General features: G+C 40.3%; 1 protein-coding gene across 1 annotated transcript; it reads right to left on the bottom strand.

Annotated features, from left to right (window-relative positions):
• Positions 1-3,501: 3,501 nt before the first annotated feature.
• Positions 3,502-18,318, bottom strand: LOC142483629 (RNA-binding protein 26-like). The gene is made up of 13 exons (XM_075583647.1): positions 18,083-18,318; positions 16,780-16,997; positions 16,212-16,472; positions 15,425-15,661; positions 14,279-14,422; positions 13,380-13,550; positions 11,290-11,398; positions 10,583-10,742; positions 9,994-10,161; positions 9,199-9,330; positions 6,610-6,681; positions 4,206-4,328; positions 3,502-3,684 (listed from the first exon to the last, which is right to left on the bottom strand). The coding sequence occupies exons 1-13, from the start codon at positions 18,301-18,303 to the stop codon at positions 3,517-3,519; spliced, it is 2,184 nt and encodes a 727-aa protein (XP_075439762.1). The 5' UTR covers positions 18,304-18,318; the 3' UTR covers positions 3,502-3,516.
• Positions 18,319-18,906: the final 588 nt, after the last annotated feature.

The following is an 18,906-nucleotide window of genomic DNA, read 5'->3' as shown; positions in this document are numbered from 1 at the left end:
TGTGTGTGTAGAGCTGGTGTGTGTGTGTGTGTGTGTGTAGAGCTGGTGTGTGTGTGTGTGTGTGTGTGTGTGTGTGTGTGTGTGTGTGTGTGTGTGTGTGTGTGTGTGTGTGTACACACACACAGAGGGGGCGGCAGTGTGTGGATATAGATAGCTGCAGTGTAAGTGTTTATAGTTTATGCTTGAATGTATTTACCATTTTATTTTAATTAAAAAATCTATATAAAACTATACAAAAAAGTGTCTACTATTTATGAAAAAGCCTACATTTAGCCTATAATAGTAATAATCCCCTCAGAACAGGGCATTACTGGGCAATAATGCCCTGGCTGGGTTAAAGCCTTCAACTCTTGCAGCCAGGGCATTATTGGCCAGTAATGCCCTGTTCTGAGGGGATTATTACTTAAATATATCATATTTACCATCAATATTATATATAGCCCTAAACCTTAGGGGATTGAGCCAGCTCCTCCTTGAATTTAGCTACTCTGAATCTGGCTAGTTCACTTGGCAGGACATGACAGTTGCAATATAAGGGGAACTTTTCTTACCATCCGTACTGGTTTCAATGTTCTTCAATTGATTGTGCAACATTGTGGCTCATTGCTCAGATAGTTTACTACTGTCTTGGTATCAAACAACCTATGTATTGGGAGTACATAGCTATCATATGTATACTGATACAGTGTCCTACCACTAAAATCTATTGAGGGGATCGCTGTTGGTGAGAACACACACACACACACACACACACAATATGTATGCATCAGTACCGTGTTAGCTGAGCTTCATCATCAAAAGTGAATAGACCGCAGATATCCTGATCTCTTCCGACGTTGTTACAATGAATATAGCAAGCAAGGTTTAACTTAAAAACAGTGCATCTTGGAATGTTATCTGTGACTGAAACCTATCCCCCTCTCCCCTGTATTGTATGCGCTTTATGACTTGGTGTTAAATAGTCCCTGAATGTCAGTGCTGTAAGAGTGTATGTGTATGTGTACGTGTACGTATGTGTACGTATGTGTGTGTGTAAATTTATAAAGTGTCCAGTGTATACAGCGCTTTACAAAAGGTGTGTGCGGAGTGGGAGTTTATACCAATGGTGTAGAAATGTAAGAGGGTGTTGCATTACTAAAAGTGTGTGAAGATACTATGTGGTCTCTATTGGTATACAGGGATGGAATTACATAGAGTATTTGTATGTTTAAGAGAGCTGTGTGTTCATTAAAAGGCGCAGACTGTATAGACATGGCCTTTATTATTTTATTTCATTTATAAAATATTTTACCAGGAAGTAATACATTGAGAGTTACCTCTCGTTTTCAAGTATGTCCTGGCCTTTAGCACTCATGTGAAGAGTTCTCTTGTGTTGGTAGTGACTCATGAAACTGTGGTCTAGGCCACCGCTAAGTGTCCAGAACAGTTGCATAAATTTGTATCCATTGTGTGCGTGATATCTATATAGATATATATATAGATCTACAGTGGTTGACAAATCACCAAAACATCTACTCGCCACACAAAAAAATCTACTCGCCACCTAGTACCAAACGTGTGCTGCTTGGGCCAATATTTACTCGCCCGGGGGTTAAATCCACTCGCCCGGGGCGAGCAAATGTATAGGTTTGTCGAACACTGTAGATCTATATAGATACATAGATATATGTGTATATGTATATACACAAACGCACATATATAGATATAGAAGGAGAGGAGGAGAGGAGGAGAGAAATACAAATTTATGCAACTGTTCTGGACACTTAGCGGTGGCCTAAACCGAGACAGCAGTTTCATGAGTCACTACTGACACAAGAGAACTCTTCCCCATGAATGCTAAAGGCCATGTCTATACATTCTGCACCATATGATTGCACACAGAGTATTTGTATGTGTAACAGACAGTTATGTAATTCAATCCCTATCTGCAAATAGGGACCACATAGTATCTTCACACACTTTTAGTAATGCATTACATTTCTACACCTACTCACGCCATTGGTATACACTCCACACACACCTTTTGAAAAGCGCTGTATAAATTTACATACACACATACATCACTCACATTCAGGGACTATTTAACACCTCAATTCATAAATCGCATACAGGCCAGGGGGCAGGGATAAGCTTCCATCACAGATACATTCCAGGATGCACTGTTTTTAAGTTAAACTTTTCTTACTTTATTCATTGAAACAACGCCGGAAGAAGAAATAAGTGTATCTCGAAAGCTCGCACAAAAAAAAGCATTTCATTAGCCACAGAACTGTATCGTCTATTCATTTTTTATTATTTAGCTCGGCTAACACGGTACAGATACACACATATGAGAAAAACACACACACACACACACACACACACGACCGATTATAGTATTTTCCCTCCATTGATCATAGTGGCTATACCCCGTTATTGTGCTACATGTTTGCACCACTAGCAACATGGTTTTAGCACATTACCAATATTATTAATAGGGTATTTCTCTGCCACCTAATCCCAATATGGTGGTATCACTATATTTACCATCCAATTTGTTAAGATTCTCCCTTATCAAGGCATTATTAGTATTATAAAGTGAAAATTTTGTGTATAAAAAGCGCTGGTTAAATAGTGTTAAATGTTATGTGAATACGTCAACTAGGTATATTAAACAGTGCAATAAACAATACAAATACAGTGTTATAATGACAGAAAATCACACGAGTCCACGAGTAGCCTAAAAAGTCAAGCTGGTTTTCTTTGGAAACCAGAACAAGTATTAGAAAGCAAAAAGACTTCTATGGCACTGGGACAGAAGAGTGAATGAGATCAAACCATGAATGAGCTCAAACCCTTTTCTTGCATCTTCAAAAAGCGAATTGCTTGGAACTGGAGTGGACTCCCAAGCAATTCGCTTTTGAAGATACAAGAAAAGGGTTTGATCTCATTCACTATTTTGTCCAAGGACCATTGAAGTCTTTTTGCTTTCTATTATTAGCATTATACTTTAGCCGGTACTAATTAGGATGTTTCCTGGTTACGCCGTTCCATTATATACACACTTTTTAATTACTGTTCATACATAAAATACAGTGATATATGTTTTATGAGTCCTTTTTGTATTAAAGGTTAAGTTTTAGATTAGGTGGTGTGCAGCGAAGTGAATTCTCTGAGAGTGTATAATCTTGTGCCCTCCATTTTTTGTTTTGTCTATTCACTCCCAGTTCACAGTTTGCATGCACCAGACATCACTTGATTCATTATTCACCTTGGTCTACTAGTATGGTGACTGAGTTGATCATCTGCCTCCTTTACTTTGTTTCTCTGACTGATACTTGCCTCAATAAGAGTACCGGTATCTCTAGAAGCAGGTGTCTCGGAGATGAAATGAACACAGTTCATCTCCACAGACCCACTGCTTCAAACCTGTGTTTAAAAAACAAAACAAAAAAACAAAACCTAGTGACATTTTAAAACGCAATGCAGCCTGTTCTACCGCGTGAAATTATTTCAATGTATACCGTCATTTTTTTGTTAATTGCTTTTTAAATTACAATGTATTGCATATACAAAATGTGACAACTGTGCACTGATCTGTAACAAAAAATGTAAAGCCGCGCTGCTCACCTTCTGTGTTTCTATATGATTCTCCAAAATCTCATGCTTTTTCTTCCTCACATCTTGTTGAAGTTTTAGTGCTTCCTATGGAAAATAAAAGCACAGGAAACCATATACACAGGGGAAAAAAAACTAAAAAGTGTGCATTATTTTTTAATGTTTCTTTCCTTTAAAGGTTACACTAATTATCACTGGTTTTATAATCACTCTATTAAAAATATACCGTAGTTTTAAAATATATATATATTTTGTGCAGGTAGTGTACATGAGTGATGCCACTGTGATTTTTGTTATGCAAATTACTTTGATCACTGAGACTTTATAACTGCTGTTGCATTCCTTACTGCCGACTAGCATTTAACAAGGCCAAATGTATGGAATATTCTGTGATCTGCATTCTGCTTTTCAGTACAACACATTTTGGCCATAAATGTGTAAATTTTTTAAGAAATAAACATTTAAAAACGGTAGAAAGTGTTTTACATGGTTCTGTGATTTCATATTATACTCGAACATGGACTATGCTGGTAACCTGGAACACCTCCCCACAACTAACATATTAAACTATTTATATGTTTCTGTGAACAGAAAAGTTAACTATTTACCCGTTTCTTCTTCTGTGCCTCAATGTTGTTCAGTGAAACAGAATAGGATACAGATTTTTGCAGGGCTTTCAAAGCTGCTGGGTTGTAAACCGTTTTTGTAAGGCCAGTGGAAGTGGATAACACCTGAAGAAAAAGAAGTTTAAGAATTGAAGATACTGAACATACATGTTTCAGTAATGCCTATGATATCATGCAGACAAAAAGCATTGATTCATATTACCCCGCTGATCAAGGGAGAGTGAGAGCTGCAGAGGGAGACCACCTATTTCGAATCACGGGGATCTATTGACACTGCGCGCATCTTTGCTACTTTATGATATCATACTGCTCCCTTGCAGCTATTAAGTCAAGCTCCCCCATTTTATCTGTCAGGCTTCTTGCATTAGCAAGCATGCATTTAAGTTTTTTTTTCAGCCTGTACTATTATCTTATCTGCTCCTTCCTTTCTGCGCCCACTTGGTTTAGTCTTTAGAAGTTTTCTAGTATTATCTGTATTTACTATGGGTGTCTTCCTGCTTGTCAAACTCGCACCCATTCTACCTCCATACCACCTTGTATCCTCCTCTATTCCATTTAGTTCATTACCTGTTTCATTCCCCTCCCCCCTCCATCCTAGTTTAAAATCTCCTCCAACCTTTTTAGCATTCTCCCCCCTAGCACAGAAGATCCCTCTTCATTGAGGTGCAATCCGTCCCTAGAATAGATGGCACCTCTCAGAAAAGGAGCCCCAGTGCTCTAAAAACCCAAACCCCTCCTTCCTGCACCACTTTCTTAGCCATGCATTAACCTCCCTTATCTCTGACTGTCTCCTTGCGGTAGCGCATGGCAACGGAAGTATTTCAGAAAATACTACCTTGAAGGTCCTTGCCTTAAGCTTTTGGCCTAGATCCCTGTAATCATTTTTTAGGACCCTCCATCTTTCTCTAACTTTGTCATTGGTGCCAACCTGTACCAAGACCGCCGGGTCAATCCCAGCCCCCCCCAACAATCTGTCTACCCGATCCGCAATGTGCTGAACTTGAGCACCCGGGAGACAAACTGTTCGGTTCCTGCGGTCCGGCAACAGATTGCCCTATCTACCTTCCTAACAATGGAGTCCCCTACCACCGCAATCTTTCTTTGTATCTGAGCATCCCGAGTCCCCACTGTGCTGGAGGAACTATTCCCCTGGCTGCTAGAGGAATTAGTCTCCCCCAGCATTGCCATTTCCGCCCGACATTCCCAATATCTTCACTCAACATGGCAAATCTATTGGGATGTGTCAGCTCAGAAACGACCTGCCTCTCCCTATTGCCCCTGCTGTCACCCAGCTACCTACCTGCTCCTCACTAACAGCAACCAAGCTACCTACCTGCTCCTCACTAACAGCGCCACCATCTGCACCATCAGTCGAAGCAAAGGCCTGCTCAGTGAGCTCTAAACCCCTTTCAAGATTGCCAATGTCCCTCAATATTGCAAGTTGCCTCTTCAGATCAGCAATCTCTGATTCTAAAGAGACCACCCGCTCACATTTCTCACAGCGGTATGCTCCTTGGAACAGCTGCTCCAAGTGCACATATATGTGGCAAGATGTGCATTGAGTGGCATTTTCAATCCTGCTCATTCTAGCAACTATGAAGTTTAGAAGTACTAACAGTAAACTGTACTTCAATATACTATACCCTGTTTAACCGCTTCCTTGTTCAAACTGCTTCTGGTTCTAACTGCACACACTTTAAACAACCAGCACTTCAAATCAAACACAAATAAATCAAATCAACGTTTTGGCTCTCCCCAAGACTCCTTGGAAAACCGAAACGTTCACCTTGTGTAATAAATGTATTACATTTTTCAACAAGTGCTGGAGTGCCTGCTATTACTTTCTTCAATACCTCATCACCAAGAAGCCAATGCACCCAGGCAGTTAACCATTTTGCCAGTGGAGTGCCACTATAAATCATTGATATATTGACATATCTATCAACTCTCTATCTATAGATATATATACATAATTCAAAATGTAGTCAAGTAGTTGCTTTCTTAAGTCAAATGGAATTGCCGTTGTGTCACCCATCACTTTATCGCAAAATAAGAAATTAGAAATAGTCAACTACAATATACAGTGGACCTTTATTCCTATATTAGTAAAAATTATTATTTGTGAAGCGCTGAGTACACTTTTGGCGCTATATAAATAAAAGACATACAATACAAAATAAGCAGAAAGAACATCTTGAGCTTGAATGTTAACAACGTATACTAGAAACAGTTTTCAGTAGAAACACAGCCTCAGTGTTGGATTACTAATTACTTTGCAAGAAGTAGTAAATGTTACCAGGTGTGTTAGGTACCTACTATATATTATATCATTTGTTATCAATGCACCATACACAATTTAAAGAGTAATGAATAAGGATTTCCTAACCTTTTCTGTTGCTGTAGATGTTTGTTTCAACATATAACCCAGTCTCTCTTTTATGGGTACTTTGATCACGTTCTAAGAAACAGGAATGTATTAAAGCATTGTTTCCAATGAAAATATAAAAACAATACAGGTAATTGTATACAATACGTATTCTATACAGTGTACGTGTAGTAAAATATATTACTGTATAAAGAACTGGTAAAAACTCTGGCTTTGGAAAAGTCCTAGCAACCTTTAGAACACTGTGAAACCACAAAGGCTACTACAATAAATCTTACTGCAGAAGAAAGGGACAGAGTCAACTGAAATCTCATGAGCAATTTCAATTTAGATGCATTCAATCCATTCCAGACATCACTGAACAACAGCCATAGCATATTATATATATTATATGTAGACAGATTCTGACAGAAACTATAACAGAAAAGAATCCCTATAATGTGGCACGAAAAGAACACCCTAATTAAAACGTACAGGCATACCCCGCTTTAACATACGCAATGGGACCGGAGCATGTATGTAAAGTGAAAATGTACTTAAAGTGAAGCACTACCTTTTTTCCACTTTACAATGCATGTACTGTACTGCAAACATCATATATGTGCATAACTGATGTAAATAATGCATTTGTAACCAAAATAAATACAGTAGGCTTTATTGAAATAAAAATTTTAATGTCAGCTGATTTTTCTTATGTGCTGACAGATACAACATAGATGAATGGAAAATTATTTTAAAAATATGTAGGAAGGATGAAGGAGAGGGCATATCTACTACTGTACAGTATTTTTACTGAAGGGGCATGAAGGTGAGGTGCATTTATTTGACTGACTGATATATTTTTGGGACTTATTTTTTGTGACTTTGGTGAAAACAGTACAGTACAATACAGTACAGTACAGTGTTTTACAATGCTGTGCTTGCTTATGCCGTGCGTATAGTGCCCGCGACAGGCGACGTCACCCATCCCCGCTAGTGAAAGTTATATTTCGCTTTGCGGCAGCATCGCAGACTCCCGGACATTTGATTTGTTCAGGGGCTGTCACATGAGGTGACAGCCCTTGAAAATCAAATATTCCCGGCTTCCAAAGTCCGCTCCGTCGCATTGCCTCTCTCGCGCTTACTATAAGCGCACGCGGCGGCAATGTGTTTGTTTTTGGGCGGCATCGCCGGCACTATACGCACGGCCTTACTCAGGTCCTTGATCAGCTTGGCTTACACGCACGCACTCCCTCAGTCACGCACGCACTCCCTCAGTCACACAATCTCTCACGCACTCCCTCAGTCACACAATCTCTCACGCACTCCCTCAGTCACACAATCTCTCACGCACTCCCTCAGTCACACAATCTCTCACGCACTCTCACTCAGTCACGCACGCACACGCACTTAGTCACGCACACGCAGACACACGCAGACACACACACTCAGACAGACAGACAGACACACAGACAGACACACACAGACACACCCACAAGCACAGAATGCAGTAGAAGAGCACCTCCCCCTCCCCCGTAGCCTGTAACTCACATGCAAAGTTCTGTTCTACAGCAGGAGGAGGGAGGGAGGGGGGAGAACGGAGGAAGAAAAGCCAGGAGCTGCAGTGCGGGCGGAATCACTGCTATAGCAGCTGATTGATGGCGCGCCCGATCTCCCCGTTCCCCCTTACCTGCACTCCCACTCAGTTAGGGACCACAATGAAGGAGGTTGCTGTATTGGAGGTGCGCACGCACGCCGCCCCCTGGTGTCCGTACTCGCGAAGCATGCGTACGTACACAGGGGTATGGTGTAACTAAAAATAAATGTACGTACTTGCGAGTGTACATAAAGCGGGTGTATGTAAAACGGGATATGCCTGTAATTTTTATTAAGTAACTTTTAAAAAAAAAAAACTGTTCGGGAACCACACATACAGAACACAAACTCTAATAAAAACAATTAAAAGAACCAAAAAGAGGTGTGGGGCTGAAGTGCTAGTATTGCAGTATTATATATATATATATATATATATCTATATCTATATATATGTTACTAGACTTGGTGTATCACATAAATAGTGTGGGTATTGCCTATATAGTTTTTCCTGAACAGACAAAGTGTAGTCTAGATAGAAACCTGTCTAAACATCTTATAGCCAAATGATAGGTGGGGATGAGCACTTCCGGGTGCTGAGCAGGGTAATCCTGCATTATATATTAACGCAGCCTTTATCTGTATACATATTCTGACAGACTGCAGAAATATGGGCTTCACTCCAGCGCCAAACAATAATTGGCTATGCCCAACTACCAGTGTAATGAAATGATTTTGCATGCACAGAACGGCGTTTGCCGTTCTGCGCATGCGCGGCCTACGGTCTGCGCGTGCAACTACGGTCTGCGCATGCGCGCCGGGCGCACCCGCCCGTTCTGCGCATGTGCGACTCGGAATCAAAGATGGCGGCCCCCTTATCGACGCCGCCGTATGAGCGGATCGCCGAAAAGCGGGGCCCTGCTATTTATCACAAAAGTTTAACTCCATACTAGTTTTCTATGTAAAAGATAACGTCAGTAGACTTGCACTATAATACATTATAGTACAGGTAAATACCTGAGACATCTCTGCATTAGCATTTTGGGCCTCTGCTTGCTCAATGTTACTTGAAGGTACAGGTCCAAGGCGCTCTTTCACAGATTGCTTCATCACAGGTAAATTGGGGGGCTGCATTGGAAGTTGACCAACCTTTAATTATGAACAAAAAGGCAATTTACTCAAAGCAACAAAACAAGCAGGTGGTCTGAAGGTCACATTCTCATAGGATGACCTATGTATACTTTCACTTTCTAGATAAAGGGTCTTCAGCACAAAGTCCTCTTTATTATTCCACAACGCACATGATAGAAGGACGCAAGAGACTAATTGCAGACAGTTTCTGATGAGATCTCATTGGGAGAACTGCCGTTTTGTCCATAGCATTGGCTCAATAAACAAGGAAAATGTGCTTAATTATGTTGCACATCTTTATCCACACATCGAAATCTGCACAGCACCTATAAAGGTGCAAATATGCCATTTGAGAGTAGATAACCCAATCAAAATGTGCGTAAGGGAAACGGCAGGACTTTGGAAGGTAAACCAGGGATGCCAGAAAGCTAAGTGTATGGAGGGGCTACTTCTATTAGCCAGAGCAGGCTCTTGATCCGATTGGCGAAATAGAATAAGCCCCCAAGACTTGAGGGATTTTTCCTGATAATATTAATGCTTAACTGTCGAATGTTATCTCGGTGCAACAACAGAGCTCGCGTTTTACGCAAATTCATCAAAATGTAGGCAACCCCATTCCTTAGCTCTCAAAGTAGTACATTTAAGAGAACTGTAAGAAATGTTAAATGTGCGTGTAAATACCTTAGGAGAGGTTGGATTCTGTATCTGCTGAGTGAAGCCTTGTCGGTGCCAGTACATCTTGATAAACCGATTATTCAAAACTGCTTCTGTGCTAGATATTGCTTTCTTTGCTTCATCATATGTTGCAAACTGGATAAGGGCACCTTCTCGATCACCTTCATAGGCAACCTGAATATTGACATCGAAAGTTCATAGGTTTCAAAGAGATAGAAATACATGTGTTCTTTTCTAAATGAACTCTTTAATTGCTGAAGGGGGTTGACATGAACTGTGCTTCCACGCCTGTGTCGTGGCTTTGCCTTTAAGAGTAAGCACAGAAGACTCCCTCTTATCAATAACTGCTACAGTGAACAACTTCTTGAGACAAAATTGAATGTAACCCTATAGGGAGAAACACTGTTACATTGACTGACTTCATCGTTGAAGGAAAACCAATAATTTTTTTTAGAATATAATTCATACTAAAAATGTAACGAGAGATAGACAAAAAAAAAAATCTCTATCTATCTCTATATCTATATCTCTATATCTCTATATATACATACACACACATACACATACACACGTATGCAAATAAGAAAATTACAACCTGCAAATTCACCAATGTCCCAAATTTACTAAAGTGCTCATTTAGTTTGCTGATGTTATTCATCTCCGGTGGAATCCTTCTTAATTCAAGTTTAGTATTTTCATTTCCAAACGGCATCTTTTTCTGAAAGCCAGGATGGTTAATTCTGTTGAAGTTTTGTCTGTGAAAGAAAACAGATGAACACATTTAGTGTATGGTATGTAATATCTACCAGATCAACTATGCAAAGTTTTATCTGTAGCCAAAGAATAAAAAGAAAGGAAAATAATTTCTGGTTTACCAACTTCAATGATACACCAAAGGCAGTGTACCAATTAATACTAATTAATTTAGAACAAAAAACAAGTTACTGCAATTATTGTCCCATCAAAGGTAGTGAAATAATGTAGAAATATACATAGCAATACATTCTTTTAGTTAGCACTACAAGTGAACTGAACATACACAGTTAAGTAACATAGATTAGTTGAGACCCTATGCAGGAAACTTTAGTCGTGCGTGCTGATAAAGGATTCTCTATGTAAAGTTACTTTTGTCAGATTATTTTTTGTAATAAATATTCTCTCCACATCGGTGCTCTTAGATAGCAGCACACATCACATGATAATTTAATGTGACCAGAGTAAACCAAACAGTAAAAATACATTAGTTTGGCATGATCCCATTGCCCATTTTGTTTCTAGTCTAAGTTTCTTTGGTCCGCTTACTTGTCAAACCATGGCTTTTTCGGAGGTATCCCCATTTCCCCTGATCCAAGATTTCTTTTCCGAGACTCAGAATCAACAACAATCCTCATATTGTTGCTGACCATTTTTTCTGCAAAAAAGACATACACACAAAAAAAGTTTGCATCTGCAGTGTCAAATTAAACACTCCTTGTGTATCACAATTATATTCATATAATTTATGGTCAAAACAATACTTCCGTACATCTTGTTGTAGCCTAGTCAGAGGATACCAATTCTCACGGTTATTTACTAGTTTAAAAAAAAGTGTATGTGCGCCGAGCACATGCATTTTAAGTGAAACTTTGGCTTTTGTCACTGTTTTGTCACAGAAATTGTATTTGTAATGGTGATGTTTTTAATTAAAAATCAAAAACACAATTTCAGTGCCAAAACGCAATAAAGTTTGACTTAGAACACGTGTTTTTGCTATTTGCACTTCTATATTTATAATAACTGAATTCCTTGTGGGCGCGTGTCAGTGGTCACGTGTCAGTGGTCGCGTGTCAGTGCGTGTGCTGCCAGTCAGTGTGAGTGTGTGTGTGTGCCAGTCAGTGTTAGTCATGACTGTAGTGAAAGAAATGAAGAGATGCCAGTAGCTTCTGAACAGTGAGAAAAAGAACGGTTTGAGTTTCTCATATACCTTCTCCTATGCCACATTGGACCGTTCACTGCTAGATTATATGATTCTGCGATTATTCTGAATTTGAGATTGTCTCTCTCTTAGGGGGGTTAAGGGAAGTACCTTGAGGTTCCTTTGGACCCAAGGGAACGGGCCTGAGGAAAGGGTTTTTTCCCTGAAATGTTGTCCCTCTTACCCTACCCCATTGTCTTTATATGTTTTTTTCCTCCCCACCCCCTTCTGTCTCCCACACTTCCCTTCCCATTGTATTCCCCCCTGCTCCGGTGGCTTTTAGAGCTGTAGGCTCTGCAATTACAGCAATTTAGCAATTCCTTTTTGTGACAATATGTTCTATTTATGCTATTAAATTTGTGGCTTAATCCGAGACGTTCTACGTTTGTTCTATTAATCAGTGTGTGCTGGAGCTTCTTTTGGGTTTCTATGCGTTATAGTGGGGTTGTTTGGGCCCACTTTGTTCAGTGCACCCTGTACACTGAGTATATTTTCGTTGTACAGTGCTGTCTAGTAGTATATACAGTGTGTTAGTGTGTGTGTTGGTGTGTTAGTGTGTGTGTTGGTGTGTTGGTGTTGGTGTGTTGGTGTGTTGGTGTTGGTGTGTTGGTGTTGGTGTGTGTTGGTGGGTGTGTGTTGGTGTGTGTTGGTGAGTGTGTGTGTTGGTGAGTGTGTGTGTTGGTGTGTGTGTGTGTGTGTTGGTGTGTGTGTGTTGGTGTGTGTTGGTGTGTGTGTGTGTGTGTGTGTGTGTGTTGGTGTGTGTGTGTTGGTGTGTGTGTTGGTGTGTGTGTGTGTGTGTGTGTTGGTGTGTGTTGGTGTGTGTGTGTGTGTGTTGGTGTGTTGGTGTGTTGGTGTGTTGGTGTGTTGGTGTGTTGGTGTGTTGGTGTGTGTGTGTGTGTGTGTGTGTGTGTGTGTGTGTGTTGGTGTGTGTGTTGGTGTGTGTGTTGGTGTGTGTGTTGGTGTGTGTGTTGGTGTGTGTGTTGGTGTGTGTGTTGGTGTGGATGTGTGTTGGTGTGTGTTGGTGTGTGTGTGTTGGTGTGTGTGTTGGTGTGTGTGTTGGTGTGTGTGTGTGTGTTGGTGTGTGTGTGTGTTGGTGTGTGTGTGTGTTGGTGTGTGTGTGTGTTGGTGTGTGTGTGTGTTGGTGTGTGTGTGTTTAATATTTTCCACCAAATATTAGGTAAAATGTGTCGCCATCTCTGGTATACATGCAACATGGGATCAGTAGCTCCCACCAGTTTAGAAAAGCAACTATTGTGCTAAAGGGGCGTACACAGAATTGTATTTTCAGGAGATACAATGGCACTGTAAAGTCTGCGTTCTTTTTTTAGGAGAAGGTGAAAGTGTAAACAAGATACAAACATTATTACACAAACAGATGGTGGTTCAAATACACTAAAATTGATCAACTTAATTTCAAGACATGAGGCTTTCACTGTACCTCTTGGAGGTAAATCCATGTCTCCAGATGTAAGGCCTATCAAATTCGGCCTCTGAGCATGGGCACGATGTCTATACATAGGTCTTGAAGTACTTGTCATACTTGGCGCTTCTGGATTGTATCCATCTGCTTCATATGTTTCTCGAAACAATGGAATAGGTCTTGTTGCAACTGTATGTAGGGGGAAAAAAATAACATTAAAATCGGGTTCAACATTATTTCCTTAACACTAAAGATCTTATGCAATAGAGATGTCACACAGACTAAACTGAATATTATATTAATGAATATGAAGTTTTATGTAAACAATAATCCAAGCTTACACAATTTGAAAGACAGTAGCTACCCATGGAGAATATTGATGGTATGTTGTATAACTAGGGTTGCCAGGTGTCTTCTCCAATAATACTGGACACAATGGTGCAAGTTACGACGCGCTCGAGACACAATCACACACGTGCTCGAGACACACACGTGCTCGAGACACACACGTGCTCGAGACACACACGTGCTCGAGACACACACCTCTCCGCTCCATGCCGTTTCCTCCTCTCCTTGGCACCAGGCTCCTGACATTACCCAGCAGCAGCCAATCAGGATGAAAGAAGTTGCCCAGCCCCCTGCTCAGGAAAATCCCGCAGCCCACCAAACTGGTCAGGCCACTACAGTATGTCCACAGAGGTAATACCGGTTTACACATACATGTCAAGAATAACCTTTACTGTTTTACTGGACAGAGGATCCAAATACAGCACAGTCCGGTTCAATACTGGGCACAAGGCAACCCTATGTACAACATGACACCATAGGTCCAGCGAAATAAAAACATATAACTACAAAGAAATCGAAAATAAGGAAGTAGTAACATATAAATACTGAAAATACATGAGTAATGATACCTGAGGAAAAGAGAGAGGGTGGTGCTCCAGGGGGAGGAGGATGACGAATGACAGTGGTCACAACAGTAGGAACGGAGCTTGTAGCAGAGTTGGGAGGAGCATCCATACCAGCAGGCTGTAAAGGCGGAAGAGGAGGTGGCGGTCCTGTAAAGAACAAAATGAGAAGCATTTAAACCCTAAAAACCTCTTCAATGTGTCATAAGAAAAAGACCTTCAAATAATATTAAATAGTGTGTGGGCAGGTCTCTTTCTACCGAAATTTCCAACAGTAATAGATGCTCAATACATTATGTAACAATTTGTGTTGTGTTTATTGCGTACACTATGTACAGAGTAAAAGATATCTATAATTTGAGTTAAAAACTGATGTCTCACAATCTCCAACTAAAACAATGCTTGAACACTATTGCTGGTATCTTTCAGCAAACACGTAAGAGTCTTAGGCCGCACTTATAGTGCCGGCGACGCGACGTCGCAGCAAAACAAATGTATTGCCGTCGCGTGAGCTTATAGTAGAAGCGGCGCGACGGTTTGGTCGCTATCGCTGGAAGTCAAGTCAATTTGATTTTTCCAGCGCCCGCAGCATGACGTCACCGTCACTATAAGTGCGACGCGAGCGACGTCAAACCAATGGAGGCCAATGCGCATGTGCATAGTGAGCGCCAAAGCGGCTGATGCGTGGCGAGACAAACTTGTTTGTCTTTGCCGCGTGATGGCCGGGTCACGTGACCGATTTGCCCAATGTGGGCAAACCGGCTCCGTGACGTCTCGCCATCCGACATGCCTCCCCATCGCCTGCCTGCAGGACAGAAATCTCTCCTGCTACAGACGAGCGTGACGCTGCGAGAACACTTGTGCGCGCACACACACACGATATACGTGGCCTTACAGAAAACTGATCCCAACGTTACATTTGGAAACAAACATGACTCACTAAATCCATGTCTATTTCTTTACAGGTTACCACCATTTAAAGATGCTATGAAGACATCCTACAAATGAAGATAAAATCCTGCATTTTAAAATGCTTACACTAGCTCTTATCACAGAATCTGGCTAAGATGTATTTCAATAATTGTATACACTAGACCATTCTACACCTTGTTACCCTTCAAGTTACACATTCTGTTGGTTTTGGCACAGTACCTGTGACTGCTGAAAGGCTGGGTGGAAGAGCACCCGGCGGTGGGACCGGAGGTCGGAGATTTACAGGAGGTGGTGTTAAAAGTGATGGTGGGGGAAGGCCGGGAGGGGGTGGCCTGTCTACAACTGGAGGTGGTGCTGGGAAGGGTAGTATCCCGGGTAGGTTTACATCTTCAACGACTACAGGATCGCTCCCGTGGTCAAAAGGGCACATATCGCCTCTCATGCAAAATCCCTTCTCTGAGGAAACAAAAGCCAAGACATGTTACACAAATTGAACATGAAAATCATAGGGCAAAATCAACTCAGGATGGCAAATATGGGACTAAAAATGAACAAATCAGAAGAAAATATGCCATCTGAAATTTCACAGCCTAGAGTTGTTTGGTGCTTCAATATATCCTTGAAAGCTACAAAAAGGATTAGAAGAATTATATGTGCGACAACTTAACTAAAACATGGATTGCCGTTCCTTTCATTTATGAACAGGGTCCTCTTAAATTCAACTTAAAGGTTTGCTTGGGAACACACAAATTTATAGTTTGTCCATTCACATTTAAAACAGTTATCATGAGATTTTCTACTATCAACATTCAATTTACACACTGTGGTTACAGCATCTGTGCAATTAACACTTATAAAGAACAAAGTTAGGGCGTTGATATTTTAAAATGCTACTTTCTTAAGTTATACAATTAAATAAAAGATTGAGTGGTTTCAAGATAGGTACAACATGAATCTGAATGTGTAAGTTGCCTTTGACTTCAAAGTACTCCACTGTTATGCATACCGTCATAGTCCCTGCAGCGTTTCTTAGGCATCGGAGGTCTAGCATAAGCGCTGTGGTCCACTTGATCTTCATGAAATTCTGGCCAGTTTTCAGTTGTGTTGTTTCCATGGTGTGATGGGGTAATAACTGTAATGGTGCTGCTTAGGGTAGGAACTGGGTAATGAGCAGATACGAGGAGGGGCACGGAAGATCCCGTTGGGTAATTGTTGTCTATTGGATCCGATCTACCAGGGTCATACTTTGGCTTCCCAGAATCTCTGTCTGTTAAAAACAAAAAAAAAAATCATCATTTTAAAAACGTGAATGAAACAGAAACAAAAGCAAAAAAAAAATAATAAAACTTTTTCGGATAAAACCATGTTTGCTTATTGAGCTAAATTAAAAAGGACTGGTTTTTTTTTTATGAAAAATAAATAAACGATTCTTAAAAGAGAACAGTGTTTACAACAAAGTGCTGATGCATTTCACTTCGCACCTCAGTGGAGCTGAGTTTTAAAATTTACATGATATTACAATAGGAAATTCAACATCCTCAGACTAAGATTAAAAGCAAGACAAATATAAGTACCTCTGCTCCTTGTTCTGCTCCTTGTTCTGCTACGACTTCTATCTCTGTCTCTATCCCGCTGTCTCTCTTTACTCCAACTGCGGCTACGGCTTCTGCTGTAACTACGACTCCTCCCTCGTCTCCTGTTGTACCTATCCCTGTACGAATCTCGTCGTGGAAGGTTCCGGTCATACTCCCTTTTACGGGAGCGGTCATCTTTCTTTCGATCATCCCTACTCCTAGAGAAAGTAAAAAAGTGTGGCAATTATTTCCATGACATTTGATGAGCAACACGCATTAAAAGGCACAATATGCAGAGCTTGTGAGGGAGAGAAATCAAGACAATGCCCTCTGAAATAGGACTGCAACCCAGGTAAAAATGGAAGCCCCCTTCTGCATGCTTCAAAATTTTCTTTTATGAGTCTTTAGGATTTTTTTTTTTTTGTAGATTTCCACACCCTTGACGCTCATCTCCTTTTTAAAATGTAATTAGTGCATTTTAGCTGTGGGAAATAGTAAATTGCATTATTTTGGATACATGAGGATCACACCTAGATTAGTTTATCAAACACTGCATTCTTTTACGAGATGGGAAGCAGTCGCTGCATTATTCTACTGTATAAAGATTTGGTTATACTCCATACAGATTAGTTCAACATCAATGTATAGGTTCTGCACCTCACTTCTGAAGATTTAAAAAAGGAGCAAGTCAACCAAGATGATCCGAGTGGGTTTATTAATATGATGGACTACTTGCATATGCATATCAATTTGGTTTAGGGCATTGGAAGGGAAGAGAACGAAGAGGCTAAACACCAAGAAAAGACACATTCTCCTACTCTCTTTTTGTGCAGTGTAACAAAATACAGACAGGGTATACAACATATCTGTAGAGTGAAAAATGTATTACAGCTTACATGTCTGAAATTATTATAAAATCAGCAAATGCTGGTGATGGCGAGGATCACAAATCCTGAAAAGGTCAGTACAAAGTTTTAACTAACACACACACACACACACACACACACACACACACACACACACAAGCTTGTCAGGGCCCATGTCTGTAAAATTATATGTACAGCACTACGTACTATATTGTAATTCTGAAACGCTTTGTTTTCCATTGGGAGAAAAGCACTCTGTGAAATAACATTACTACTTGTGGTCTTCATAGTTGATTTCTGATCACAAATAATACACTAGAAAAATACCCGTTTTTATAAAACCAATAAGATGAGTGATCTTGTTTTTGCAGTTCACCAAATAGGTTGTTTAATCTAAATTCAACTCCATTAAATAAGAATGCTTCACAATATTTTACCTTGTGTTGTTTTTTGTACTCTGAACTTTGCACCCTCCCACACGGGTAGGTGGCATTTCAACATCTTGCTTCTGCTCCTGACCTGATCTGGAGGTATTTTGTATGGAAGCGCTCTCTCGATCAGAGTTCCCACGCTTTCGACTGTTCTCCCTTCCGTGACAAAAATGTGTTAAGAGACGTTTTAGAATCTTTGCAAATGCTAAAAGGGACCTGCAGCACATCCAGGGGAAATGTTACAGGGTCCATTGGTACTCATGTGAAATTCTACACGGACGCTTTTGCCATCACAGCTAAGAAAGAAAATAAACGGCGCCTACAATGTTTATATACCAATTTGCATGATATAGAGGAATATTGTTATTTACTTATATAAAGACATTTTTAAAAAGGTAAAGAATTTAGCAGATAAGGTTAATTTGTGCTGCATTTACTATTATGATACAGTGTGTACTATTATGGTAGTGTTAAAATTAAACTTTAAATTTACCAGAGACACAAACTAAGACTTCTCTTGACATCCTTCTTGAATACAGTAAATTTGTGAAGGTTTATGCAATACAATACTAAGAACTCTCAAATTCATCTACAGTATATAACAAGTCCATGCTTCTAAAGGAACATTAGGGTTACAGAAACTGCAATATAGTTTAAATTAAGACAGGTTGTGTTGAAGCAGAGCGTTAAAATTGATTAGAACACAATCTCTAGTGGTATTTGAAAAGCCTACCATTTTGTTTCATAGCAAAGTAAACAGCAACACAATACAGGCGTGTGTGGGTGGGGTGTGTGTAGAGATAAGGGAGGGGGGTTGTGAGAAAACTATT

This window comes from Ascaphus truei, unplaced genomic scaffold (assembly GCF_040206685.1).
Source record: "Ascaphus truei isolate aAscTru1 unplaced genomic scaffold, aAscTru1.hap1 HAP1_SCAFFOLD_3462, whole genome shotgun sequence".
NCBI classification, from domain to species: domain Eukaryota; kingdom Metazoa; phylum Chordata; class Amphibia; order Anura; family Ascaphidae; genus Ascaphus; species Ascaphus truei.
This window is presented reverse-complemented; position numbering and strand designations above follow the sequence as displayed.

Bases quoted from the DNA above. Each gene is read 5' to 3' on its own strand.
- LOC142483629 (XM_075583647.1), bottom strand. From the start codon at position 18,303: ATGTGCTGCAGGTCCCTTTTAGCATTTGCAAAGATTCTAAAACGTCTC. The intron at 16,473-16,779 runs GTACTTATATTT...TGTTTTTAACAG, and splicing joins GAGCAGAACAAGGAGCAGAG to ACAGAGATTCTGGGAAGCCA. The intron at 3,685-4,205 runs GTAAATAGTTAA...TATTTTCCATAG, and splicing joins AGGCACAGAAGAAGAAACGG to GAAGCACTAAAACTTCAACA.